At 42.5% G+C, this 25,754-nt stretch overlaps 2 protein-coding genes across 11 annotated transcripts; both read left to right on the top strand.

The window, feature by feature from the left end:
• Window positions 1-1,060: 1,060 nt before the first annotated feature.
• Window positions 1,061-12,229, top strand: LOC108920919 (cleavage and polyadenylation specificity factor subunit 6). Of its 7 annotated transcripts, XR_001965015.1 has the most exons (11): window positions 1,061-1,193; window positions 2,735-2,944; window positions 3,054-3,157; window positions 3,392-3,537; window positions 3,628-3,801; window positions 3,957-4,455; window positions 4,873-4,988; window positions 5,088-5,241; window positions 5,464-5,658; window positions 11,541-11,663; window positions 11,852-12,229. XR_001965015.1 is itself a non-coding variant. In XM_018730013.1 (10 exons), exons 1-9 carry the CDS (start codon window positions 1,134-1,136, stop codon window positions 5,651-5,653), a joined length of 1,653 nt encoding a protein of 550 aa, XP_018585529.1. In that variant the 5' UTR covers window positions 1,061-1,133; the 3' UTR covers window positions 5,654-5,658; window positions 11,541-12,229. The 7 variants fall into 7 exon arrangements, 6 of the variants coding, with proteins under 6 accessions (XP_018585529.1, XP_018585531.1, XP_018585530.1 ...); XM_018730013.1 differs by having other exon boundaries at window positions 11,541-12,229; XM_018730015.1 differs by lacking the exons at window positions 11,541-11,663; window positions 11,852-12,229 and adding an exon at window positions 9,527-10,407 and having other exon boundaries at window positions 1,062-1,193.
• Window positions 12,230-12,310: 81 nt separating this feature from the next.
• Window positions 12,311-23,489, top strand: LOC108920920 (fibroblast growth factor receptor substrate 2-like). Of its 4 annotated transcripts, none has more exons than XM_018730020.2 (9): window positions 12,311-13,409; window positions 15,326-15,465; window positions 17,210-17,411; window positions 18,173-18,264; window positions 18,789-18,880; window positions 19,022-19,208; window positions 20,393-20,521; window positions 20,759-20,910; window positions 21,630-23,489. In XM_018730020.2, exons 5-9 carry the CDS (start codon window positions 18,815-18,817, stop codon window positions 22,635-22,637), a joined length of 1,542 nt encoding a protein of 513 aa, XP_018585536.1. In that variant the 5' UTR covers window positions 12,311-13,409; window positions 15,326-15,465; window positions 17,210-17,411; window positions 18,173-18,264; window positions 18,789-18,814; the 3' UTR covers window positions 22,638-23,489. The 4 variants fall into 4 exon arrangements, with proteins under 4 accessions (XP_018585536.1, XP_018585539.1, XP_018585538.1 ...); XM_018730023.2 differs by lacking the exon at window positions 12,311-13,409 and adding an exon at window positions 13,462-13,980; XM_018730022.2 differs by lacking the exon at window positions 12,311-13,409 and adding an exon at window positions 13,990-15,211.
• Window positions 23,490-25,754: the final 2,265 nt, after the last annotated feature.

The raw sequence follows: 25,754 nt of genomic DNA, 5'->3' as shown, positions 1-25,754 counted from the left end.
CAGAAAAGGATGGCACTCCTCCTTCAGGTAGGGGGAGAAAATGCCCCAGATGGAGGAGTTTAAGTATCTTGGGGTCTTTTTCATGGGTGAGGGGAGAAGGGAGCATCAGATCGGCCGCAGACTGGGAGCAACAGCAGCAGTAATGCGGTCGCTGTACCAGACTGAAGGGGGAGCTGAGCCATAAAGCAAAGCTCTCTATTTACCAGTCGGTCTACATCCCTACCCTCACCTATGGTCATGAACTCTGGGTAACGACCAAAAGAATAAGATCGTGGATACAAGCGGCTGAAATGAGTTTTCTCTGCAGGGTGGTGGGACTCACTATCCCAGGGTGAGGAGTTTGGACATGCGGGAGGAACTCGGAGTAGTTTTTGAAGATAAAAGCATTTTTCAGATTATCCATTTATTTTAATTGCCTTTTCTTCGTGTTTACAGGCCACGTGTTTGAGTGTCTACGACCATTTACATGAATGCTGTATGTTTCTGGAACTGATCGCTAAACAGTTGGGTTTAAACAAGAGTTTATGGCGGTTTTCAGTTTGTGTTATTTTCAGTCATTTTTAATAAAAGGTAGAAAATAACGAAAGCTGAAAGTGGCAATACGCTAAGGAACATCGCACAGGTTCATGTCATAAAGCAGCATCAGGATGTTGTGGAAGTAAGTTTTTTTTTCCACTTTCAGTAATGTCTTAATTAATTTTAATGTTGTTTCAGCTTAATAAAAATGATTTCTTACAGTGTGCTTTGTATAGTTTAATCTGAGTATTTTTAATAGAACGATAACAGCGAGTAAATCAATGGAATGAGTGGGCATCAGTGTTAGGAGGGTTTATTCATAGTGAATGTGCGACAAATGTGACTTCTACGAACAAATGTAGATACGAATGGACTTCCGGTCTCCGCTGTGCTCGTGGGTTGAGGAACCACTGTACTTAGTTACATGGTCAAAGCAAAAACCGCCGGTTCACTGTGATTTACCACGGACTGACACGCGGGCGCAGAAAGATAGACACAGGCGAGCGCGCGCGCTGCATGAGAGGCTGCGGGCGCCACTGGCCCCGCGCGCCGTCGGATGTGACGCGACTCCTCTCTGCGTGTTTCTTGTTCGCTCGAAGGAGGAGGTTCCTCGGAAAATGGCCGACGGAGTGGATCACATCGACATCTATGCCGACGTTGAAGAGGAGTTTAATCAGGTTAGTGCACATTTCCCCACCGCCGTCGCAGTTTAATTTTGCATGGTTGCCAGCCCTCTTTTATTATACTTGCGAAAATGCGGGCCCAAGTTGAAGTTACTCTTTTCTCGTGCTGCTTGTGTGTTTTGAAAATCACCTCAGCTTTTTTTTTTTTTTTGTTCTGTTTGCGTGCGTGGGGTCCTGCGGGGAATTCTTTGCCTCACGCATGATCGCGCGTGTTGCCAGAACATCGTTCCGTAACGAGAGTAAGAAGACGTGTCCGTTGTGGCCTAACTGTGCATTTTTGGTATTGATAAAGTGCGGATTGCGAACGACTGGTTTGCGACGGTCCGCGCGCAGGCGCGCGCGCATCGCCAGTTTGCACGGCTCGTGCTTTTTGCCGCGAGTCGAACAACAAGCAAGGCCTCAGCAGCTCGAGTGCAGTAGAGTCGGACAAACACACACACACACACAGAGGGTTTATTCGGCTTTAGCTCATACAGCCGCTCAACTCTTGTGGACAATATATTGAATATGGCGGTAAAAACGAGCTTTTGTCCATTTTTGTCCATTTGCATTTCTCAGATTTTCAGCTGTGATTGTGAAGAGCGTGACTCGACTGGAAGTCGAGTTGTGTGAAGAGCAAACTCTGTTTATCCGCTTCATGCGTGTCGTGTTACTACTGTTTATAACGCCGTTAGCCAGTTGAATTTCGCGATTTTTTCCTTATGGACAAAGGAAAAGAATTAGCTAGTAGTGCCTCGTGTTTATTCATAACGTTTATTGTAAATTTCATAGTTGGACTTGGATGACAGGAGGAAACTTGATGGTATGATCCAGAATTGACAGGCCTGTGGTTGTGACAAACCGCATGTATGTATGTGTGTGTGTATATAGTGTGTGTGTGTGTGTGTGTGGGGTGAACGGGAGGTAGGCTGAGCACAGGGCTCACAGTTTGTGCCAACTGCCTGTACAAAGTTTCGGTTCTGAGTTTTGAATCCGTAAAGTGTTGTGGTTAATGTCTGCTCCAGCTCTGCCTTGCCAGCACCGCGAGGAGCTTTGGCTCATCTTGGAGCCCAGCGGTCAGTGGTGCCTGTCCCACAGCGGGAGCCTTACCTGGAGACCTTTGCACAGGCTTCTGGCAGCAGTCTTAATCTCAGCAGTGCTTCCACAGCTATTCCCAGCCTGCTCCTTTGGCTTTATTATTCCACTTAGTGCCAATTGCCTCTAGTGCCCAAACTTATCCATGTACTCACTCGAGGGTCAGTTATACATTTGAACAGCCTCTTACTGTTTTTGCTCCAGTCAGCCCTGTCTGAGAAACTCCTGGCCCTCTGAAATCTTACTTGTAGCCCTGTACCCCCAGTGTACTTATAAACCTCATATTACAAGGATGTTTTTTAGGATTAATGGGTTAATTGTTAAAAGCTAACCTGTGTGTTGAGCAGCCCTATTGCTTGTCAGTCTGCTTAAAGATTGTAGGTTTAATGCCCGTTACCAGAACAGCACTTTCTTCTCTAAGACTTAGTTCTCAATTGTGGATGTTTTGTCTTTCACTACAGGAGTCTGAATACAATGTCCATGAGCAAATAGATCTGTATGATGATGTTATCTCGCCGTCCGCCAACAACGGGGATGCCCCAGAGGACCGTGATTACATGGATGCCCTGCCCCAACCTGTGGGCAGTGAAGGTGGAAAAGGGGCCCCACCCAACGTTGTCTACACATACACTGGGAAACGGGTTGCTCTCTACATTGGCAACCTCACATGGGTATGTTTATGGGCATCTCCTGTACATGCTGACAAGACTATAATATAGTTAGGTCCTCTGTTTCGGACATCAGAGATTTTCTGATTTGTTTTTGACTTTCTTGTTGCAGTGGACAACGGATGAAGACTTAACAGAAGCTATCCGCTCAATTGGCATAAATGATGTGCTGGAAATCAAATTCTTTGAGAACCGAGCCAATGGCCAGTCGAAAGGGTAGGGCAGTGTACATGTCTACTTGGAGCACAGACCCCTCTGCTTTTCAGAAACATGTTTGATTTCAGCTTAGTCTGGTATGAATGAGTAATGCTTAACCTTCATACTCAGTAAATCGCCCCCACGCATAGTGCTGTGAATTAGAAAAAGTAGAAGCACTTGAATCTGACTGCTTGGAGGAACTACCCTTTTCCTGTCTCACATGTTTGCTTACTTGCTTGTTCCTCTTCCTAGATTTGCCCTGGTCTGTGTGGGCTCTGAAGCATCCTCTAGAAAACTGCTAGACCTGCTGTCTAAGCGAGAACTCCACGGGCAGAACCCCATTGTGACCCCCTGCAACAAGCAGTCACTCAGCCAGTTCGAAATGCAATCCAGAAAAAGTGAGTTTCCCACACTTCCCACAGACTCTGCACTGGTGAGGCGTCCCCTGTCTCCAGCATCAAGTACTTTTTTTTTTCTTTTATTTTCAGGTACTCAGTCAGGGCAGATGTCAGGAGAGGGCAAGGCTGGACCCCCTGGATTGGGCCCTCGCGGTGGTTTCCCTCTGGGCAGGGGCAGGGCCCGGTTTCCTGGACCACCTGTTCCCCCTGGAGACCGCTTCCCAGGGCCTGTGGGACCAGGTGGCCCCCCTCCACATTTTCCAGGTAAGCCCCTGTGCAGCTCTTAAAGCTGGAATGAGAAATCTGTTTTTTGTGCAGTATGTCTTTTTTCCCTTTTAGTTCACTTTACACTGAGACTATTTACCCAGTAATGTGTGAGTTCTGTAACAATTTACTATTTTTGTTCTTTTTCTTCACAGGAGGTCTTCAAGGCCCTCCCCGTCCTCCACCTGGACCCCCCGGCCCTCCTGGCCCCCCTAATCCCCCACCTCCAGGACAAGGTCTCCCTCCCCCGATTTCTGGCCCCCCAAACCGGGGTGATCGTCCCCTGCCTCCAGTCATGTTTCCAGGCCAATTTGGTCAGCCTCCAATGGGCCCCCTCCCTCCTGGTCCTCCTCCTCCTGTCCCAGGCTATGGCCCTCCTCCAGGACCACCTCCACAACAGGGCCCACCACCTCCGGGTCCCTTCCCTCCCCGTCCTCCTGGCCCTATTGGTCCGCCACTCGGGATTGCCCCCCCACCACACATGACTGGGCCACCTCCTGGTGGACCACCACCAGCTGCTCACGTAAATCCAGCGTTCTTCCCACCTCCAGGAAACGGTGCTATGCCCTCATCTGATAGCCGCGGGCCACCTCCAAATGATCCTTATGGCCGCCCACCGCCATATGACAGAGGAGAGTACGGCCCTGCTGGCAGGTGAGGCACCCTTATATTATGATACTGCTATTTCATGTGTGATTGACAGTGTGAAATCCAGCACTCAACCCCTCTCTTTAGACTTACTTCCATTTAAATGGCACAAAGAAGGTGGTTTTGTCAAGAGAATTGCTTGTTGTGGTAATTCAGTTAGACCTGACTACATACATGCTCATCTCTGAAGCCGGTTGCATAAATTGACAATCGTTGAACCTTCTGAAATGGCACCAGTTAGTGTGTGACTCTGTCCTGTTTTTCTGTTATGGTTGATCCATCCTTGTGCTTGCTTGTTCACAAATGTGTCTTGGTAGCTGTAAATTTGACCTGTTTGGATGCTTTTTGAAAGTTGGGTCTTTAGTTACTAGGTATCTTGCTTGCTACAATTAACTGATGCGCTCTCTTCCCCTTTTGTACCAGGGAGATGGAGGCAGCTCGAACCCCTCTGAGTGAGGCCGAATTTGAAGAGATCATGAATCGAAACAGAGCTATCTCTAGTAGTGCTATTTCCAGAGCAGTTTCAGATGCCAGTGCAGGTTTGTATATCTTCATTGTCTGGATTGAAGTGCCTTGTTGTGACCTGTCTGGCTTGCTTTTGTACATTGGAAGAAAGTATGTTTTCTTTACTCCTGCAGCTGACTACGGTAGTGCCATTGAAACACTGGTGACAGCCATTTCTCTGATCAAGCAGTCCAAAGTGTCAGCCGATGACCGCTGCAAAGTACTTATTAGCTCCCTGCAAGACTGCCTACATGGCATCGAGTCAAAGTCCTATGGCTCTGCCTCCAGGTAAAACCCCTCCATGTTGTAGTACATGTACTGCTAACAATCTCTCCATGTAGATCTAAGTTCTAGTACTTCTTCAGCTGAAGCCTCAAAGTAGAACCCTTTCAGATCTGTATCTAAGGTTTGTTGGATGTGTGAATTTTGGGAGACCAGTGTTGGTGTGGCATGAGTTCAGGGGAGTGTTGCTTTGTGCTTGTGAAGCATGAGGTTGTGCTGTCCCTCCAGAAGACGGGAGAGGTCTAGGGAGCGGGACCACAGTCGATCACGGGAGAAGAGCCGTCGACACAAGTCGCGCAGTCGTGATCGACATGAGGACTATTACCGCGAGCGCAGCCGGGAGCGCGAGAGGCACCGGGAACGCGACCGCGATCGTGAGAGGGACCGCGATCGTGAGAGAGAGTACCGACACCGCTAGGGAAGGTGTGTATGCTAAAGTCACTCACCTCTTTCATTCCCCAGCAGGGAGGCTCCAACATGTGCTGATGCTGGTTACAGGTATGACAGTAAACTTCTGGTCAAAGCACTTTTCCTCAGGGTTCCTTGCATTAGATTTGTGTGTGTGTGTGTGTGTGTGTGTGTGTGTCTGTCTCTAGTCATTCCTTCGGACTGCTGGCTATAGTATTGATATTCTTTTAAATTAGGGTTCACTTTTTTGTTCTTTCTATGATTGCAGTAATATTCTTGTTTGGATGGAACTCCAGGAAAACTGACAGAGTGATGCAGCTGAGGGTTTTTAGTGGTTAAAATATGTCTGTTTACATTATGCCTAGAGAGGCAATTCTCAATACTGACTCATGGAGACTGCTAGTTTTTGTTTCAAAAAAAAGCTTGTAATTTATCACCTTTGATCTTGATAAATTTGAAATTGTTAAACTAAGTGTTGGTTGAGGTCTTGCTATAATTTGTATTATAAATATTGAAAAGATGCAAAAATTGTGTTCAGTATTTTAAATCATTATGTGATGAATAGGTAATCCTTTTTTCCCTTTGGCTTTGATCAATTTTTTATCACATCCTTTATTCCATGCTAATCCATAAATCTAACAAATGATCAAAGGGATTATTACATTAACAAAAACACTCCTGCAGGAATTGTCTTGCAATATGTTCAATGGGCACATAGCGAAGACTGCTTAACAGCTCCTCTTTAGCAAAAACCACTGTACGCAATGGTCTGCCAGGACCAGAACTGAGATCTGCTGTTCTTAATTTCTGCAGACAACAAAGGTGATTCTTGTTTTCTTTATTATCTTCTTATTAGTATCTGCAGACCTGCATATCCTAGCCTGACCTGTCCTTGCAATACACATTCATTAATTTTGTGGGGAAATAGATTTGTTTTTTCTTGTTTTAAGAATATTCGGAATAAATTATCCATCTGCTGTTTTCGTAACTATTTGGAGTGTAATTTTTTTTGTCTGAAATTATACCCAATTGAGACAAATCAAACCTAGAGCACTGATTTTTAAACATTGCCTATTTATATAACATATATGTAGACCTGTATGTAAACTTTTTGGGGCTCAAAATTTTACAAAAAATGTAATATTGTTAAGTGTATGCATTGTACATTAAACTGTTAAGTCATAACTTGCTTGGTGAAGCAAAATTTTGACTGTTCTTAAATATGAAGTAAAATGAAGAGTTTTGCTGTTTGAATTACCATTTGGGCTGGTAAACCCTGCTGTTTTAAGGCAGTGTGTTTGCTGTATGAAATTGTATTTTCTGCTTATGAAATATAAATCCCTTGTTCAGCATCTGAACTCAGTGAAGGGCTGAGCCTTTTTGAATACACGTGTTAATCCTTCTGTTCCTTCATTTGTCATTGCTTCTGGTAGGGTGGGGCTGAAGTTCCGCTAGGATTTTCTCATACCTTTGGGAAACGGTAATTGCCATAAATAGATTTAGTTAAAACACCTCACTGTCGCATGTTCCCTACATTTCATGCTGGAGGGTCTTCTTCTGGTAGAACATAGCGATTTCTTTAACTGTACACTTTGTTGTGACTGTTTCATCTGGAATTTGTGTGTATGCCATACCTCATCAAGTGTGAACCTTCAAAAGAGGTACAAGTTCATGACCAAACAGTCACCACAAAATGGTAGATACTTTATTAGTGTCTTGTGTATAAGTGTAATTTGTCACCATGCTGGTGTCCCATGAGATCAAGGCTCTAGTCATCTTTAAAACTGTGCTGGCTTGCAACTATCCATGTATCCTCTGTTTGGTTAATGATGGGTTTGGATGTGCAAAAATGTTTGGGGGATTTTTCAGTGGATTGAAAAGTTTAACATTGAGCTTCTACATCACTTTTAAGTACCACTTTGGATATGCTGTTTTGCTAAGTATGTTTAGCTTTTCATGTGCATTATGGCATATTATTTTGTATATATTCTGGGGGAAGTTACTGCAGTATGTAATACCTTAGACAGCCTTATGTCAGAGTACCCTTCAAATAAGTTTCACCTTTTCTCTTAGTGGGGAAATATTCTGATTTATTCAATTTGACTCCACCAATCCAAAACATGATGCAGGCTCTGTTGCTCCTGTCCAAATAATCCAGGCAATCTGCTGTTTCCATGGGATTTGCTCATGGGGGGAGACCTGTAAGCAACCATGAGCAATATGGAGTTAATACGGGCTAACCAGAGAACTTTTCATTGAAATAAAGATTGTGTTGGACACGTGCATGGAATTTTGCATACTGTCGGAGATGGATTGCACTCGTTTTAGAGTAATTATTGTCCTTAGGAAATGTCTCTTGGTATCTGGCATTCCTTAACCTGACACTAAAAAGTTAGCATTTGCTGTAGAATTGTAATCTGACATTCATTATGCCTCCTAGTGGCTGAAGGGTAAAGCTTGGTCGTCATTTTTTTTTATTTTGAGAGATCCTAACCTACTGCTATGCAATCTTCACATAATGCAATCCTGATATCGTAAATCATTCATAATTGTAATTCATTGAAGGTTGCCTTGGTCTTTTTTTTTCTTTTCTCCAGACCAGATGTTAACTTTATATTAAACGTGGATATTCACTAGACTGAGTCACTTTATACCATTTTATATGCATGGTTACTACTTTTATGTACACCATAATTATTTTAGGCTTTAACTATTTAAAGGCATTTAAATATTTCTGTGATGTCTAGGTCTGTACATTTGCAAATATGAATGCCATGTTTTTTAAAAAGTGTGTTTAATATCTCAGAGCTGTTAGTAGCTGATACTTGTACTTTCAAGTATTGTCTGCATGGTCAATCAATGTGAATGGGGCAGGACTGGTGTGTGAGGTGCAGTGCAAGGTACTGCTACAGCTGATGGTTTCAGGGAAGTCCTTCTGTGACTAGATGGTACCTCACTGCTGCTACAGATTTCCTCATTAGGCCGATGATACGCATGTGTGTGGATAGTCTGTGCTATTGCAGTTTGAAATATTTGGTCCTACCTGCCCCATTCTTACTGCCTTGTTTCCTTTCTTCACTATTTCAGATTTCTTTTGTTTAATAAGTAGATCAGCAATAGTAGCTGTACTTTTATTTTATGACTGACTTTTTCACTCTATATGTGGTGATTCAAAAAGAATTTAACACTTTTTAAAAATTACTCTAAATATGGTATGTACCAAATTGTAGTTGTCCTTAATTTTTTTCCAGATTTTTGTGCTTGAAAGTTGTATACATTTCTGCCACCAGAGGGCATGTTCACATACTTAGTTACTGAGTAATACATTTTTGAAAGTATTCAATTCTTTTTCGAATCACCGTATGTATGAAGTATTGATGTAGTATTTTGGGAGCTGCATCCTGTTGAAATTCATTTATGTACCCTGCTAGTCACTTAATTAGTTTTTGGATTATGCTATGATACTGTTTATGCAATTGTCTAAATACACAATGCAATACACTGAATTTTATTTACAGAATGTTATACATTTAAGCCTGCGGTTGTTTACGTGCTAGTTGGAATGCTCTGTAAATTTTCTAGTTATATCAAATAATTGTCAAATTTGTCATGCAAAAAAAATCTGCAATAGTATTTGTGTTCAAATGAATTTTTAAAACATCACTTCTTTCTTCTATACCTAGTTGTACAGTAGCAAATTATTCCTCAAGCAGTCACAGATGTTACACACCAATCAGTCAAAGTTTTTAATATTTGTCTGCGTGTAGTTTCAGACCAGACTTGTTTTCCTCTTCTGTGACCTCTCCTTTCTTTGTACAGTTGAAGAGTAATTTGTATTTTGCTGGGCTACACCAATCAAACTCCACCCTTCGTTTTGACACAGCTGAGGGACGAGGACAGGAATCACTGGTCACGCCGGGGTCCTTCAGGGATGGACTGTCTTCAGCTGTCTACTTGCGATTCCAGGGACTGGCTCGGTGTGAACAGGGGAATAGGCTGAAGCAATGCCTGCACTCCTGGTGAACCTGTCAGCTTTTATTTTTTATGTTGCTTTTCAAGTTTTATTTGTTATAAGAACATGTGTAATTCAGTGTTACAGAGTTGCAAATTAAGATTCCTGTTCTGTACAAAAACACGCAAAGCTTTTGAACAATGTGTTTGTTAGTAGACAATTGTCTGGCTCTTTTTTATAGGATTTTTCTTCCTTGTAATAGTGTTAATGTTCAGATAATGTTTGTGTCAGCTTTGTTTATTAAACATAGATTTAGTGTAATAAACTGTTTACTGGGACTGATAATTGTCCATTTACCACAGTGTCTTTGCATTTCTCAACCTGCTAGTCATATGTTCATTTATATTAAATGTGGATGTTTACTAGGACAACTTCATATTGAAATACACTGAATCGAGAGGGGGGCCTTGCCTAATGTGGTCTGCTTAAAAAAAAAAAACTGCTTTAACAGCAGATTGAACAAAACTTTTTATCAAGGAATAATTGTTTAAATATAAAAAAGCACATTTTTTGTAATGCCAGTGTGCATGCAGTGTTGGTCAAACATTTTAATGTTGTAGCATAACCAGTGACACTGTCCTTTGAGAATCTTCTGTTCAGTTACATTTTTGTAATTATCTCCATACCAGTCATGTCACAAACATGTCACCTTTCTATAGCTATCAGAGAGCTAAAGAGCGTTATTTGTAATGTAAAAAAAAATGTATTCAATAATGTGCTGCTGATCACCATTATACTTGCCATATCATAAACTTGGAGTAAAAGGTCTAAAGAGGATATGTAACTAAATCCAAAGTTAATGATTTTGTTGGATATTCTGAACCTATTGACTTTGAATATCCACCATGATTTATATCAGTGAGCTTTTTAATTTTCACTCAGTGTTTTGGTGTTAGCATAAAATTCTTTGAGTAGTCTTTGCTCTGCACTGTTACTGGATACAGTTGGTTTTCTACTGAAGGAATAAGAGAACTTGTCTGACTTAACATTTCTTTTTAACAGATTTTCTGGCTAAACATGGTAACGGCATTTAAAAAGATTTGAAAATTTGATTTCTTGATGGTTGTGTACATATAAGGCCATTAGTGCCATTTGTGTGCATTACTGTTTGATAGATGTTTTCCATGTTCATTTTATTTTTCCAGTTGTCACATAATCCTGCACTTACTCATTATCATAAACAGTGATGGGGGGGCTGCAAAATATCAAAAAAAACCAAAAGCAGGTGGCATTGATTATGGAGCATTCACTGTAAAAGTATCACAAAGTTTTGGTTTGCTTTGGATGTAACTGGTTTAGAGATGGCAAGGAGTTTCAAGATGTGTAATTTTTAATATGGTGACATGTGAGGACTCATCACCAAGTCTTTTGGGCCACTATACAACCCCAGAGTAAAAAAATCCCCCCACCTTCCTTCATTGTGGATGAAAGTGTGACCACTGGGTTTGTGGAGCTGCAGCCCTAAAGGACAGGTGATATATCCTCCTGCAGTAGTAGGAAGAATGTTTCCTCATTTTTCAATATGCTTTGGTTAAGGTGCAACTGTTGTGTTTTATCTTTTGTAGTTTTTCTCAGATTGCTAAATCATAACATTTTTTAGGGTATATTTGTTGGACAAATTTATTATGACAATTCCATTTGGGGGGTGTGTGTGTGTTAAAGGGTGTGAGTGGAGCAAGGGACATTTTCACACATTTTAGAAATTCACTTTGATCTGTCTTAGTTCCCTCCAATAAAGTAATTTTTCTGAATCCTAATAGTATGTCTATGACCTCAGCTGTGCATTGTCTTTTAAGAGACAAGGCCAGATAGATTTGCAGGGAAAATTGAGCATAAAATGGTATGTCAGTGATTTACAGAAAAAAAATTGTGTTAACTTTTTCAGGTGAAAAGAGGTTTGAGTGGCACAGCAGGTGGACTGTGTGAGCGCTGGGCTGCAGGTTCTTGAGTGTTTTCAGTCTGAACATTTTAAAGCACTTTGTTTCTGTTCCATGTTATCAAAGTCAAGGTAAGACCTAGTTTACTTAGTAAACATGTATCAACTGTGCTCTGGAATTGTACAAGATTGTTTTCCTACTGTTTAAATTTGGCCCTATCTGTAACCAAATAGCCTTTCTTGGCCTAGTAATGAATTTTTCACTTTAAGGTCTATGTTATAACTAACCATCCTTAGTTAAGATACTTTTTTCCCCTCAGGTAACTCATCTCCAAGCTCCATTCAGCATCCTCATTGAAAGGAAAGCTATGTATTAGTCTTAATGCATTGGTTTTCAGTCTGTAGGATGCACATGTTCACCTGCCAGGTAAGTTTTCCCCTTCAGCTCCCTCGGGGATGTGCCAAAGATGAGAATCATCCTGTACTCTAATCCTGTTAAGGATCCCTCATGTAAGTCAAGCATGTTTATTAGCACACTGGTATGGAGACTGCAGAACAGTTTTTACTTTATAATTTTCATTTATCATCATTCATCATTGTCCGTTGTGCACATGATGTATATTGTATAGGTTGCATTTATTCTCGTTTTATACATTTTGATTCAAGTATCTTCATAAATTGTAACAAAAGTATGCTATTTTAATTTTTTTTATAGCTACCTTACAAAGTGAGCCCCCTTGCTGGTTTAGCCCAGTACTTGCCAGACTTCACTCGGTTAAGGTTCTGAACACATTAACTCATGTTCAGGACATATTGCATCATTTCACAAGTATTTGCCCCATCTGTATGAGAGTGCTCTGTGAACCTAGGTTCTAGAGTATTATTGGAGAAGTCAGCCTAAAATTTGTACTCTCTTCAACAGCAACAGTGCTGATGGACACATGACAAGTCAAATGTAGGAGGCTGGTTGCTAGTGTACTGTTATGAAATAAGGTGTTTGGAAATTGAGTAATGAAAAACAGTCATGGGCCAAGGAATTTGCTTTTTTAAAGAAGTAAATTTTTGGTAGTACAAGTAGGTACCCACCTCTCCTTGGCATTCAGGTGTACTACAGTAGGCTGGTGTGGTGTGCGTCTATAGCCAAGGTGTTTAGTTGTCCAATGCAAAATAAGTATGTAGACAGAAATCATAATCCAGTGGGCTCAGTCATCCCAGTCTGATCTTCACGTCAGATTGCTGTATTACTTAATGATTTTAGTGGTAATTCTACATGTATATTTACAGAAGCTGTAGGTAATCTTGGTGTTAATGCACAATAATGAAATTGAGAGTACAATACCCAGGGGGAAAAAAATCTGTAGCATAGTCTGCCCTTGCATCCTTTGTTTTAACATGTGGCTTCCAGTGTGTGAAAGCACACAATATTTCTTTCAAAAACCACTAAAGGAGGCATTGCTGTGAGCTGCTGCTGTTGCTGATCAATGTTGTCTTATGTATAATTTTTTTCTTTAATATTACTCTTTAAGAATTTAAATCTTATTCCCAGACAGAGGTGGGTAGTAACAGAATGAATGTAACTCTTGTACTTACAGTAACTAGTTTTTCCAGAGATTTAGTTTTCAGACATTTCTGACTTTACTTGACCATTGAAACAGTTTTGTGTAAGCCCCTCCTTGTTACTTTCCCATTTTTGCATTTTTTTTTTTAACTTTTGAAACAATTATCTCTACAGCACAAGCTGAAAACATTAAATAAAATAATAAACCTTAGCTGTCCTGTGGATTTCATTTGCTGTCATTTTTTCTTTAGTTTATTGCTGTGTTTTGTTCTGCCTTCATTCAGTGTTCAAGTGGTGGTAGAACTAAGAAGAAGGGGCATGTAAGTTTAATGCTTTTCATAACTTTGTCTAAATTCTTAAATGGAATTTTTGGGTAAGTCACTGTACTTAAGCATATGGACTGTAGTAACTGCAGTTGTTTCACTAACATGTAAAGTGTTTGAAAAGAATTGTTTAAAGGTCTCTGAAGACTGCATCCAGTGAAATGTCATAAATGTTCACCTATAGTAATGGTAACACTTTTTTTAGTACAAATTCTGTGAAATTTGCCATTTATACAAATTTAATGTTGAGTGTAAATTCTGAATATGATAAACACTTATGGTAAACCTGGGTAATTTTTTCCTTCAACTCCACTACCTCCCACTCTGAAACCAGCAATCTGGTTACATGTCTTCTATCGGCCCTAAAAGGAACTCTACGCTTGTCATCTTTTATTGCAGAGGATGTCAGTCTGTATATTAACTCCACATACACAAAAAAAAAAAAAAAACATTAAATGTTGCTTTCCTCTTGTACAGGTAGCTTGGCAACTTTACTTACTGGGTTCAAAAGTTCTACATCCTTTTGAAGCAGAGCATCAGTAAAATACAGTGCAGTTTCTAAAGAAATGTCAGTGGCATTAGGTAACTTTAAAACTAGACGCTTAGCTGGATTCAATAAACTAGATATATACTAGCTTGCAGTCAGGAAAGTGCTTGCAACCCTATAATTTAAGACATTAAAATTAATCATTTAGCCAGACTAGACTGTCGGCTCAGCTACACTGAATAAATCATGTTCATAAAATGTGAAACCCTGAAGGGGATTACTTTTTGCATGCATTATAACCCAACAGCTGTCGTTACAAGGAACTATTTTCATGTAAATGTCTTTTACGATAAGTGGTGTTTTTTGCACAAAGTGTTACAATATAAAAGATTCCTGTCCACTAGGCGACAGTGTGTCGGCATCGGTTAAAGTAACGGTACAGTTTCAGAACGAAATGTGTGGTTTGCTGATGACTACAGAGCAGTGTATGGCAGGGTACAGTACAGCAGTAAGTAACCGGTCAATGACATATCCGAGCGCTCATACATAATCATACACATAAGGCCACGGCAGGGCCACCAATTCACCGGGCAAACAGACGACATCATCATGCACCTGACGGGAGGGTTGTTTATAAATGTGACCTAGTATTTCTTTCATCTATTGTAGTGGGTATCTTTTAAAGTTAGTTGAAGAGAAGCCACCTTATTGCACTAAAGAAAAAAGCAATGACGCTTGTATGCTTTTCAGTTCTTTAATGACGCGCATCATTCCAGGGGCACGTCGTGCAACTGTCCGGCCGCTGCGTCAGTGAAGCGTAGTATACATGAGGATAAATAATCGAATCTTTATCTTCCCGCACACCGTATCACTTTCCAGTTTAGTTTCATCGTAGCTGTACCAGGCCATAGTAAAAGGCAGCAGGATGTGTCGGTATTTAAAATAGCGCTGCGTGTTTGTAAACCTACGAACAGCACTGACCCGCAGTCAATGATGAGTCTGAGGTTTTGTTTGGCCAACTAGCAATGTCGGACTGCACTTTCTAAGCGACGACTTGTCACTTACAATCGATGTAATGCTGCAGACAAGCGACAGCACTATTAAGGAAGAGCAGGAAAGCCGCAGTTAGACGGAAGAAGTGAGAAAACCTCGCTCGTTCACCGACTGCGCCCCGAAGAGTGCGGAGGAACCTCGACCCGGATGTAGTTGCCGCGCTCCGTGAACTGGAGCGCGAGGCCCTGCGCCTGGAGCGCTCTATAGTTGGTCACCGTGCAGCGCTGCGGAGCCGCTATGCGGGAAGCGCTCGCTCCACGTTGGTTACTACTGCTGTAAACGTGTTTAGGTTTGTGCTATGCCTGATATAAAACTAAAAGGCACAAATGATTGCTTTTGGAGTTACTTAAGTTACCGTTTTGTTTCTGCACAGAGAAACGCGCTAGTTAAAGCTGAGGCGATTCGTCGCGTTGTGGGATGAGGAGTGGAAGGAAGGGATTGAAGAGCAGCGCGAAACACAGGATTCTGGGATGTTTACTTTTGTGTGTGGGATATTGTCGAAACGTTACACCCGTAAGTATTCACAAATCCGCCCGATGGATTTCTCCGAGTGTCTGTTCTGGAGCGACTCGCCGCTCGTCAGTTTTCTTCCAGTACCCAGTAGTCCTCAAGACGCTCGCTCGGTCGCGCGGGGCAGTAGCGCGCGAGGCTGTGCGGGCTCCACCACGGTCCACGGGCCGAGACAGACACGCACGCGCCCCAGTGCCGCCACACAGGCAGAAAACGCGCTTAGCTTCGCAGATACGCGGCGCTGACCCGTCCCGTGTGTTGTGGACACAGCGACCGGCGTCGAGCTGTTTAATTTAACTTAAACTGATGCTGAACCGTGCGGGGAAACGAAATACACTTCGAGTTTAGTCGTTGTTTGCCTTTTCCCCCTCCAGTGGTAGTGAGCCGCGTCCGCGACACTTAAACGTGTCCGCGCGGTCCGACCGAGTTGAGGCGATTTTCCTCGCACGCGCGTCATGTCGAGTAGCGAGCTGAGCTCAACGCACGACGTTCGCTCGGGTGCTCAGTCCACGAACGGATTTAGCGTCAAAATTCAGTGGTGGTTTGTGGAAATATTTGAGGAATGTCATTCGGCGTCGCCACTCTCGTGACTCTGACGTGTAGGTGGCCCGCGTGGCCGAAAGGAGCAACAGAACAGAAGGACGACATTGTGATTGTGCTGCGCAGGAGGGAACTCGTTTCCCGCACATGATCCTGTTGGGATAAGTCAAATGAAAAATGTGCAAATGATTAGTTTTATTAGCAGTTTTTTTGCATACGTTTCAATTCAGTTGACTTTTTATTGAGCGCTGTTCTCGCAGCGCTGAACAAAGTAATAAGACAAACAAGATAGTTGGCCATGGCATATTCTAAATTACTACATCCATGCAGTTATAATTAAAGCCATAAGACAAGTCTTACAGGCCGCAAAGAAAAAGGAGCAAAAAACTCCCATAAAGTCAAAGGAGGGAGGGGAAAAAAAACCTCTGGGGGTCCAAGGTCCCCCCATTGTAGATTAAGACTTTTAAATCACTGATAATTAGTAATTAGATTTACATGTATTTAACACATGCTTTTCTCCAAAGTGACTTCCAATGAACTCTATGTGGCATCATCAGCCCACACACCTTATTCACTGTGGTGACTTACACTGCTAGATACACTACTTACACTGGGTCACTCATCCATACATCAGTGGAACACAACAATAACTAATTGCTAATAATTAGTGGGTCATAGTCACTAATAATAACATTACAGATGAATGTTAAATGGGGACATGACTTACAACAAAGGTGGTTACCTGTCCCTTACCTTCTTTCAAGTTAAATAAGTCAATTTTATAGGTTATGATTACCCATAAATATTTCTCCACATATAGGCTTTGTTTGAGTCATACTATTGAAAACCTGTATGTAGAGCAATATAAGTAGGAGTTAACTGTGTGCACGTTTCCCACTTAACGGTGTGAGCAGCAATGTGTCCTGAACTGTAGTTTCACAGAGCAAAAGTTGGGTGGAATTCAGGACAAGTGGATGTGCAGGGGGACGCTACTTGTCAAACACCTTCTTGTCACCTGTGATGGAACATGGAGCTCAGGTGTTCAAAGAGGCGTGTTGTTGGCTGAAGTGCGTCGACTCAGTATTATAGGCCAAACAGTTTATGCACATTGCTGTACATATGTGAGCGAAATGAAAGCCATTGCTTGAGCTGCAGAGCTAGGATTAACTGGCTTATAAATAAATATCTGCGTTATATTGTTTTACAGCATTCTAGATTGAAATTACATTTTTAAGAACTCAAAGCCTGCCCATCAGCCATCAACGCTGGACACTCGCTCTCTGACAGTCTCACACGCAGACCGTTCCTGTCATGGGACACCTCTGCCCTCAGCATTGAGATGCTCTTTGAAAACCAGAGGAATGATACCACTTTGTCATGCTGGAATTTTGACTGAACACACCAGTAAGGTAGTGAAATCTGGGTTTTTTTTCCTTGTATAAAGTTGGGCAGCCAGTGTGTAACATGCGAATAGGAACTCTGTTGATTCTGTCTGCTCGGAGCAAATTGTGCAGACATTTCTGCAACAGTATGTTGAGTAAATGTGCTGTGGTTCAGACAGACATATGTCAACCCAGAGAATTGCTACTGAAGAGAAATACCCTCATTTAGTGTGTTGTCACCTAAATTCAAAAATCAAATGTATATTATACATGACATTAATTTTTTTGATAGTGGTAACAAAATTACTCCTAGCTTGGCTTTAAATGTTATGTTTTTATTAGTTGTTAACTTCTTGTTTAATGGAGGCTCATGGAGGTCTGGAGTCTACATGCTGCCTCACACCTGTTTTGCAGAATGATACTGTTGGTTATTGGGTTTGGCCCACGAGTAGCAGTTCACATCTTGTAAGGATAAAGACCCAGAAGCCTTGTTATGGTGCTCTAGGTACTGCTCATTGCATTTGTGTCAATGGTTAATGTTTCTGACTGGTTGAGTGTTGAATTTGTTCCTCAAAATCCTTCTCACTATTGCAGAATAGCAACCTTTGGCCATCATTAGACATTAAAAACCCAAGGAAGGCATGGAAAAGATGCAGGGAAAGGGGTGTGGATGGGAGAAGAGAGATTTGATGGATGGGAAAGGGTTTAGAAACCAGGCTTCTCAAACTGCATCTGGTGGTTTTGGCAGAATGTAAGAGTCCCAGTGTTTGTTTCTCTCTCTGTCTCAGGGGTGTAGCAACTCCATAGCCATGAGATTGTGAAGCATGAATGGAATCCTTAAGCTGGGGCCGTAACCATGAACATTGATGGCTGGATCCAGGTGAAGCTTCTTCACAGCCTTCTTCTATTCTTACAGACTCCAGTGTCTTGTGAAAAAGTGAATTATGTGGCTGTTTTTAAAAAAAATTAGATGTAAACTTTGTGGTGTTTATTTTTTTCAATTTTTTGGTAGCATCTCAACATGCTGCATTTATCCTGTGTAGTTCTTCATAACATCCCATAGGTGGCCTTGTTTCTCTTCTTAGAAGTGGCATTTTTTGTCTTTTTGAATGGATATGATTGCACGTGATGTCTTCAAATGAAAAGTGAAGGAACTTTGAAACCTCACTTCCAGGCATATCTGCTTGGAATGGTTGAAAATGCCCCTTGAGACCCATAGCTGCATTTCAGATTCTAATGGAAAAAAAGCTTTTTCTTGCATGAAAAGTTTCCATAAAATATTTATAACATTGAAAATGCAAATACAAGGTCAAGGCTCCACCATCATTTCACTGAGGCCAATGTCTGCCCCTCTCTTGTTTGTTCTCCGATGTCAACCCTGCCCCGGGATATCTGATCTTCCAGGCATTTGGTGGTCTTCTGAAAAAGCCATGGGTAGCAGCTGCAGCTGTTCAGATAAAGATTCAGTCCCAGATGACCATCAAAGTAAATTTAAGGTATGCGTTCAAAGTTATTTCACACCCGCTGGTGACCACAGGATGCTTGAAAATGCCCTGCCTTCTAGGGACAGCATTGTCTGCCACTGGCGGCAGTGATGGGATAACAGTTGTGTTTAATACGTTCTGCCTCCTGTACAGGTGATCAATGTGGATGACGATGGGAATGAGCTGGGCTCAGGTGTGATGGAACTGACACAGGAGGAGCTGGTTCTTCACACACGCAAGCATCACACTGTCAGGTGGCCCTACTTGTGTCTGCGTCGATACGGCTATGACTCCAACCTCTTCTCCTTTGAGAGTGGCCGGTGCTGCCAGACAGGCCAAGGTACTGATCCAATCTGATCTGTCAACTCTGTCTCCCTAGTTCTCATTGCCTAACTTGTATTTTTATTGTGGATAAAATCTGTTTCGTTTTAACAAACAAGTCTCCTATGCTGCCCTGAAGAGTTTACTATTCAAATTTCAATATGAAAGGATGGTGGGGATGATTATGTTCTCCACACACCATTCAGGAGAAGTTAGACTCTCCCTGGAGCGAAACTGTTAATGTGACTTTAATTTTCACTCCATGCTGACAGAGGATGAGGTCATGAGAACATGGTAAGTCAGTCAGTCTGCTGCCTTTATTGGCAACACTGTTCACAGCTACTTGACATTATGAAGGCTACAGTTTCCACCTACACTTCTGTAGTGCTAGATATACCAATTTTGGATTATTCATTTGTTAGCTTATGTTGGCTCCCCTGCACTACTGTTACTGAAAATTCAGCAGTTTTGAAACAGTGAAGCATAAATGAAAACGTTATTGTACCGTGACATTTTGCTGTGTATTTATGACCTATTTGCCTGACAACTTAGCTTGGCCAACAGTGGCAAACTTCAGAACAGTATTGGAATGAGCAACTTTGCTGCAGCAAAACTTGACAATGTCCAGATACGCTGACCAAAGAGCCACAGTTTTACAGAGGTAACAATATAGTTTCCCCAGTGGTTACAACACTAATACACACCCATAGCCTATAACTACAAAGTTAAACACGCAAAGAGCATTTAACTTTGCTCAAACACTGTTCTGAATCCAGCCTCCTGCTGTAAATACCAGAGGTATTTTATATAAGGTGTTTACTTTGACTTAAATTGACTGAAGAGTCAGCTAAATGCAAATGTACACTTGTTGACAGTGCAGTCGAGGTGGGATCATACAGTACTGATTGCGGTGGCAATGGATTTACTACCTACCTAATTTTATGTGGGAAAATTGATTTTAATCATTAGTGCTAGGTCACATAGACCATAATTGCAGTATTTGGTAATGCCCCGATCTTCCGTCGGTCATTATTCAGGCTGTATGTTCCTGTTTGCTTTCAGTGTGCAGTCACCAGGGGGCAACGTACATCTTTATAACATTTACTGTGTTTTTGTGAACACCTCCAGACCTGTTTAAGCTCTTTTTTTTGTGGTGGCTTGCTTGTAGATGTGGCCATTCAAATGTTCTGGCTGTTTCTGCAGGAATTTTTGCTTTCAAGTGCACAAGAGCAGAGGAAATCTTCAACCTGCTGCAGGATGTTATGCACAGTAACAGCATCAATGTGGTGGAGGAGCCTGTGCAGGAGGCAGAGCCGCCACACCTCCCTCCCAGTAAGACCTGCTATCAGGAGCATGTATACAGTTTCAGTTTGAGTACAATTGCTAGGCATTAGTTTCATCTGGATCAGTTGGCTGTTTTAAAGGACTTGCACTCTATCTTTTTGAAAGGTGTAATTAGTTTTCACGTAGCTTCCTCCAAGGTGATCAACGGCTCAGCCTTTCCCCCTTGAATATCTCAGTCTGCACATCACTACCTGCAATATCACTTTTTCCCCCCCATCTTTCCAGTTTCAGGCTACACTACAGCAGTATCTAATGGAACCCCGCTCGCCTCAGTTGGAGACGGCTCTTTGCAGCAGTCTACCCTACACCCGTCTATGGATGGAACTCATCTGCCCTTACTAGGGGAAGACTCCTCCAACACTATGTTTACAAATGAGGTAGGAACCCTCTCAGGGCATTTTAGTAGTGTGCTTACATCTATTTGTTTTATTCTTATTTGTACACTGCTTTGGTGAAGTGTCTAAACAAAGTGCTCTAAAAGTTCAGCCTTATACTGTTTGTCCGGCGTACATCAGTTGTAGCTGCATAAAGAATTATTTATCTAGCAGAACTAAAGTTCTGTAAAAAGAGCTTGATAAAAGTGAAAGCTTATAGAGGAGAAAGGCTATCAGGAGAGACATCTAAAACATGTGTTTTGAGGCCCTTCTTGAGGGATTCAGCAGTTCTGAGTGAATGAGTTCATTCCACCACATTGGACCTTTTGTGAACAGAGCCACCAAGCAGGTCCAGTGCTACAGGTGTCAGATCTTTTGATGGGCTTGTAGAGAATGGTTCTTGCAAGAATACATCTGTGAGGGTGTACTAACCTGCTCCTGGGTCACTGATGGTCTTTGACTCATCTGTGACAAAGTGTAAAAAGGGTTAAAAAATTTAGTTTTGTACATTGAATTTCATAGATCTTTTATGTCACCATAAATTTTTGGCTTTATGTACTCTGTCCCTACAGCAGTCGCAATACATAATGAGAATGGCATTTAGCATCAATGGAACTAATTAACTAAGCACTGCTCCAGCTGGAAAGTGATGCACCTCACTCAGTTAATATTGAGGATACAAAATAACATTTGTGCTATATCCATCACCCTTCCACCCCCAGGTACACACATATGTTAACACCACAGGTGTACAGGACAAGTTCCACACTCACCCTCCCGTGGAGGTTCTTTCCTCTGAGCCGGAGGACGTGGCCCTTTTGAACGAGACTGAAGCTCAGGTGCTGCTGGAGCCCAAGGGGGTGAAGTTTGTGCTGGGGCCCACCCCAGTCCAGAGGCAGCTGATGGCCAAGGTGCGAGAGCAGGAGATGGTAAAAGTGCAGCAAGGGCGCAGTCGTGTATGTAGAGAAGAGACTGTACCACCTCCTGGCAGCCCCGCCGAGTTGGACACAGGCTACGACAGCGATGAACGCAAGGACACTCCACAAGGGTGCAAGTTGGCCCACGAGCACCACGGTAGCATTGGCCCCCCACCAGCCACTTCCCCTGACATATGTATCCCTGCCCAGCACAGAAACAGTGGGCTACCAGGCCATACGGCACACGTTTCCAGTAACTCTGGCCAGCGCAAACCTGACAATCTGAACTTCAGCAGCTATGGCCAGCGAAGAACTGCCCAGGTCCCTGCGTTGCCCCCCCTCTGGGAGGCTCCAAAGCCCAGCTCAGAGGAACAAGAGGAGGGGAGTGAGGAGTTTGTAGCAAAGACGCCCCTCTTCAACGGGAACCCCCAGCACCACAGCACAGAGCACTCACACAACTATGTGAACACAGAGAACGTGACGGCGCCGCCGAGCGCCCGCAAGCTGGACGTAGCCCGGCACTGCTCTGCCCCCGCAGTCTTCAGATTTGACTTGCGGCAGCCAGGCCCGGACACCGTTCAACAGCTCCACTACATTGAGGTAGAGATGGAGCGGGGCTCAGGTTCTAGCAGCCCAAACACACCCTGCACCCCCACCACCCCTTTCCTGCAGACCTCGACCCGACGTATGGAGCTGTACGCCATCATCGATATTGAGCGCACTGCTGCGATGTCAAGCCTGCAGAAGGCAATGCCATGGGATGATGGGATGTCCAGAAAGACACGCCACAATAGTATCGATGTTCCCACGTGACCTGACTTGACCTCATGGTGCACAAAGCACTGTGGTTGCACGTATCACTCCTGGCAAACGCAACATGAGCTTTGTTAGCTGACCATGCAGTGTTATTACCTGAGGGTAGAAGGTCCGCTAGCATGCAGCACACTTGCTCTGGTGGCCATCTGGTACCTGTCCTCTATAACAGTACATTATGGTGGTGAGAAGGTCACAAAGGTCCTTCTCAGACATACAAAATGACTGTCATTCTTCTTGTCAAGTGCCATCTAGTGCCTATGCAGTGTGTGTGTTCAGTCCTCTGCTTGTCTTTGGACTGAAGAGGTTTGTGTCCATTAGGTATCATTCCTTCTACAAATAATTTCAATTTCAGTATGTTTGTGACCTGTATGCTGCAGTCCTACCTTTTCCATGCTAAAGTGGTGAAGTTGTGAATGTAAAAACTGTTTTTGAGCTCACCTGGTTGTACTTAAAGTACCTTAATACAGCAGGTATATTTTTTTATGCCTGTTGCACAGCAGGAGAAAAGATATACTCTAAGTTATTCAAAACAAACTTTTTGTCACATTCATAATAAAAAAAAAAAAAGGGATTTCATTCTTTACCAGATATCAGTTAGTCACCAGATCAAGGTATGCTCCAGTTTCTCTAGAAGGACATTTAAAACAAGGATGTTTACTCCATATGAAACAGGAAGACATTTTCATTGCATGGTAATGTTTTCTGTTTATTCAGTGTATTGTAAATTTTCACGAGCATTATAAGAAGTTTTTCCTACATACCATAAAATGCTTAAATATCAGAACTCTTTTAAAAGTAGATTAACTACTAAATATATTTAAACCAATAATTAAAGTTGTGTTGTGTAAACATTCTTGTCAGTTCTCCATTGTCTAGGTCACCTATTTTATGCACGTAACTCTTTCCAGATCCTTTCTTCATTCTCCTATGTAACACATGGCCCTTTAAAGTTTACTTTGGTAAGTGGCAGGTGTCTGGTAAATAAGTTCTAAAAGCAAATTAAACAATTTTAGCATAGCAACAATAAACAAACATGGCTGTACCATGGTGCACTTTAAATTAATTTTGTACTTCATGTGTAAAATATTTGGATTTTAACATGAAACATTGATACAAACCCAGATCTTTAAGTCAACATTATCCACCACTCCATCAGCGGGAAATAAAGAGGTAAGAATATTTACATTTATCAGACACTTTTCTCTAAAGTGACTTCCAACAAACTATGTAGTGTTATCAGCCCACACACCTTATTCACTGCAGTGACTTACACCGCTAGATACACTACTTACACTGGCTCACTCATCCATTCATCAGTGGAACACACACACTGAGTGAACCTGAACAGCGTGTCTTTGGAGTGTGGGAGGAAACCCACACAGACTCAGCGGGGATTGAACCCATGTCCTCTCGCCCCACCCAGGTGCTGTGAGACAGCAGCGCTACTCACCATGCCCCCCAAGAATATCTAAGTACAATCTAAAATCACCCTTTGCACTTTTTATATTGAAATTCTTACCTCTTCTATTACATCATTGTATCGGGTCAAACAAAGCTTTTATGTGGCTGTGACAGTAGTTTAACTGTAAATAAAATTAGATACAAAGACCATAATGTCACACACACACAATCTGCTAGGTATTAACCATGATTCAGCTGCCCCTCCAGGGTACAAAAGGAGAAGTTGTTGAACCAGGAACCTTGAGACTGCAAGGCAGCAGTTCTAATTGCACTGTTACCCACTAGTTATCAGCACTATTTATGATTTTTCCCCAATACTTTGACTTTTTGACTTGGTCATGAAGAAGCCAAAGTAAACAGAGCACCAAAAATCTATGAAAATAATTCAACCACTTCCTATAATCATGGACTCCGATGCATCTATTTGTGCCTTACTACACTATGACCAGTTACCAGTGTGAGTGGGCATTTCATTCAGTTTTTGAGATAATTCACCTTGAATGTAATATTGGGACAACATCCTTATACTAGGATTAGTGGTGGAAAGTGGTGTACTTATGTGAATTTTAGCCAAAAGGCTAAAAAATAAGTACTATCGCACCAGAGAAGCCAGATTAAGACCAGTGACCTCTCACTTTGAAGGCAAGGACTATGGGAGGAAACCAGAGCACCTGGAGGAAACCCAGACACATGGAGAACATGCAAACTCCATACAGCTGGAGCTTCATTCAAAACACTCAGGTGCTGTGAAGTGGCAGTGCCTCCCCCCCTCCATTTGATTTCTGTGAAAATGGTCAATACAGTTAATCTCTTTCATATTTACACCTAAATCATTTGCTATTTCAGTGATGTCTTAGTCCAGCCCTGAATGTGGTGCTGTACTAGAGGGCAGGACAGAAACGCAGTTACACCGTCATAGAAAATGTAGACTCCAGTTCCCTTTTTAACACCCTTTGCAGAGCAGCAATGAAGTACAGGATAGACTAGTACTAGTTATTGGTGGTAACTGAGTAAAGAGCAGAATATGACTTGCAATAACATAAGAATAGTGTAACTGCCAGTATCTGAATAAAGCAAAGTGGTCCGGGTTCCAGGGCTCAAGGTGGGTGCCACACCCAGGGGGTGGTGTCGTACTACATTTCAGAAGGGCTCCAGTCACACCCAGTTGTGGAACTGCCACCCTACTACGAAAACACACACACTTGCTTGAAACCAGAGTAATAGATCTCAGAAAGTAATGCTTAGAAGAGCTCCTTCTGCAGATGAGCACCCTACCTGCGTACATGGAGGGGGGGTCCCAGGTTTGCTACCCAAACTACAAACTTTGGCAGCTCCATCCACAACTGAGGTCTTGAAAACCGTCCACTCCAAGTCTCAAGCCTCATTCAGAACAAGGAAGTAGTTCACACGGAGGTGGGAGGCGAACCGAACTTGCACGGAGGTGTGCACCTGTCAGTCATTGTCGAAGAACCAAAATGTTCGGCGAAGGTGGTCACATCCGCCCGGTCCGGTACAATGCGCGTCAGATCAAACGCAAACCCTAGTGGCGATACGTTGACAGCTCTGCCCAACTTCACTCAAGTGTCTAGAGCTCATGATCAAGTTTGAAGAGAACCACAACACTGATCATCGCCTAGTGACCCAAGCTGCTCT

Source organism: Scleropages formosus, chromosome 21 (assembly GCF_900964775.1).
Source record: "Scleropages formosus chromosome 21, fSclFor1.1, whole genome shotgun sequence".
Taxonomy (NCBI): Eukaryota; Metazoa; Chordata; class Actinopteri; order Osteoglossiformes; family Osteoglossidae; genus Scleropages; species Scleropages formosus.
The sequence above is the reverse complement of the archived record's forward strand: the minus strand, read 5'-3'. Positions and strand labels throughout refer to the sequence as shown.

Coding starts and splice junctions, on each gene's coding strand:
- LOC108920919 (XM_018730013.1), top strand. CDS start 1,134: ATGGCCGACGGAGTGGATCACATCGACATCTATGCCGACGTTGAAGAG. Junction 4,456..4,872: donor GAGTACGGCCCTGCTGGCAG/GTGAGGCACCCT, acceptor CTTTTGTACCAG/GGAGATGGAGGCAGCTCGAA. Junction 5,242..5,463: donor TCCTATGGCTCTGCCTCCAG/GTAAAACCCCTC, acceptor CTGTCCCTCCAG/AAGACGGGAGAGGTCTAGGG.
- LOC108920920 (XM_018730020.2), top strand. CDS start 18,815: ATGGGTAGCAGCTGCAGCTGTTCAGATAAAGATTCAGTCCCAGATGAC. Junction 19,209..20,392: donor GTGCTGCCAGACAGGCCAAG/GTACTGATCCAA, acceptor CTGTTTCTGCAG/GAATTTTTGCTTTCAAGTGC. Junction 20,911..21,629: donor ACACTATGTTTACAAATGAG/GTAGGAACCCTC, acceptor TTCCACCCCCAG/GTACACACATATGTTAACAC.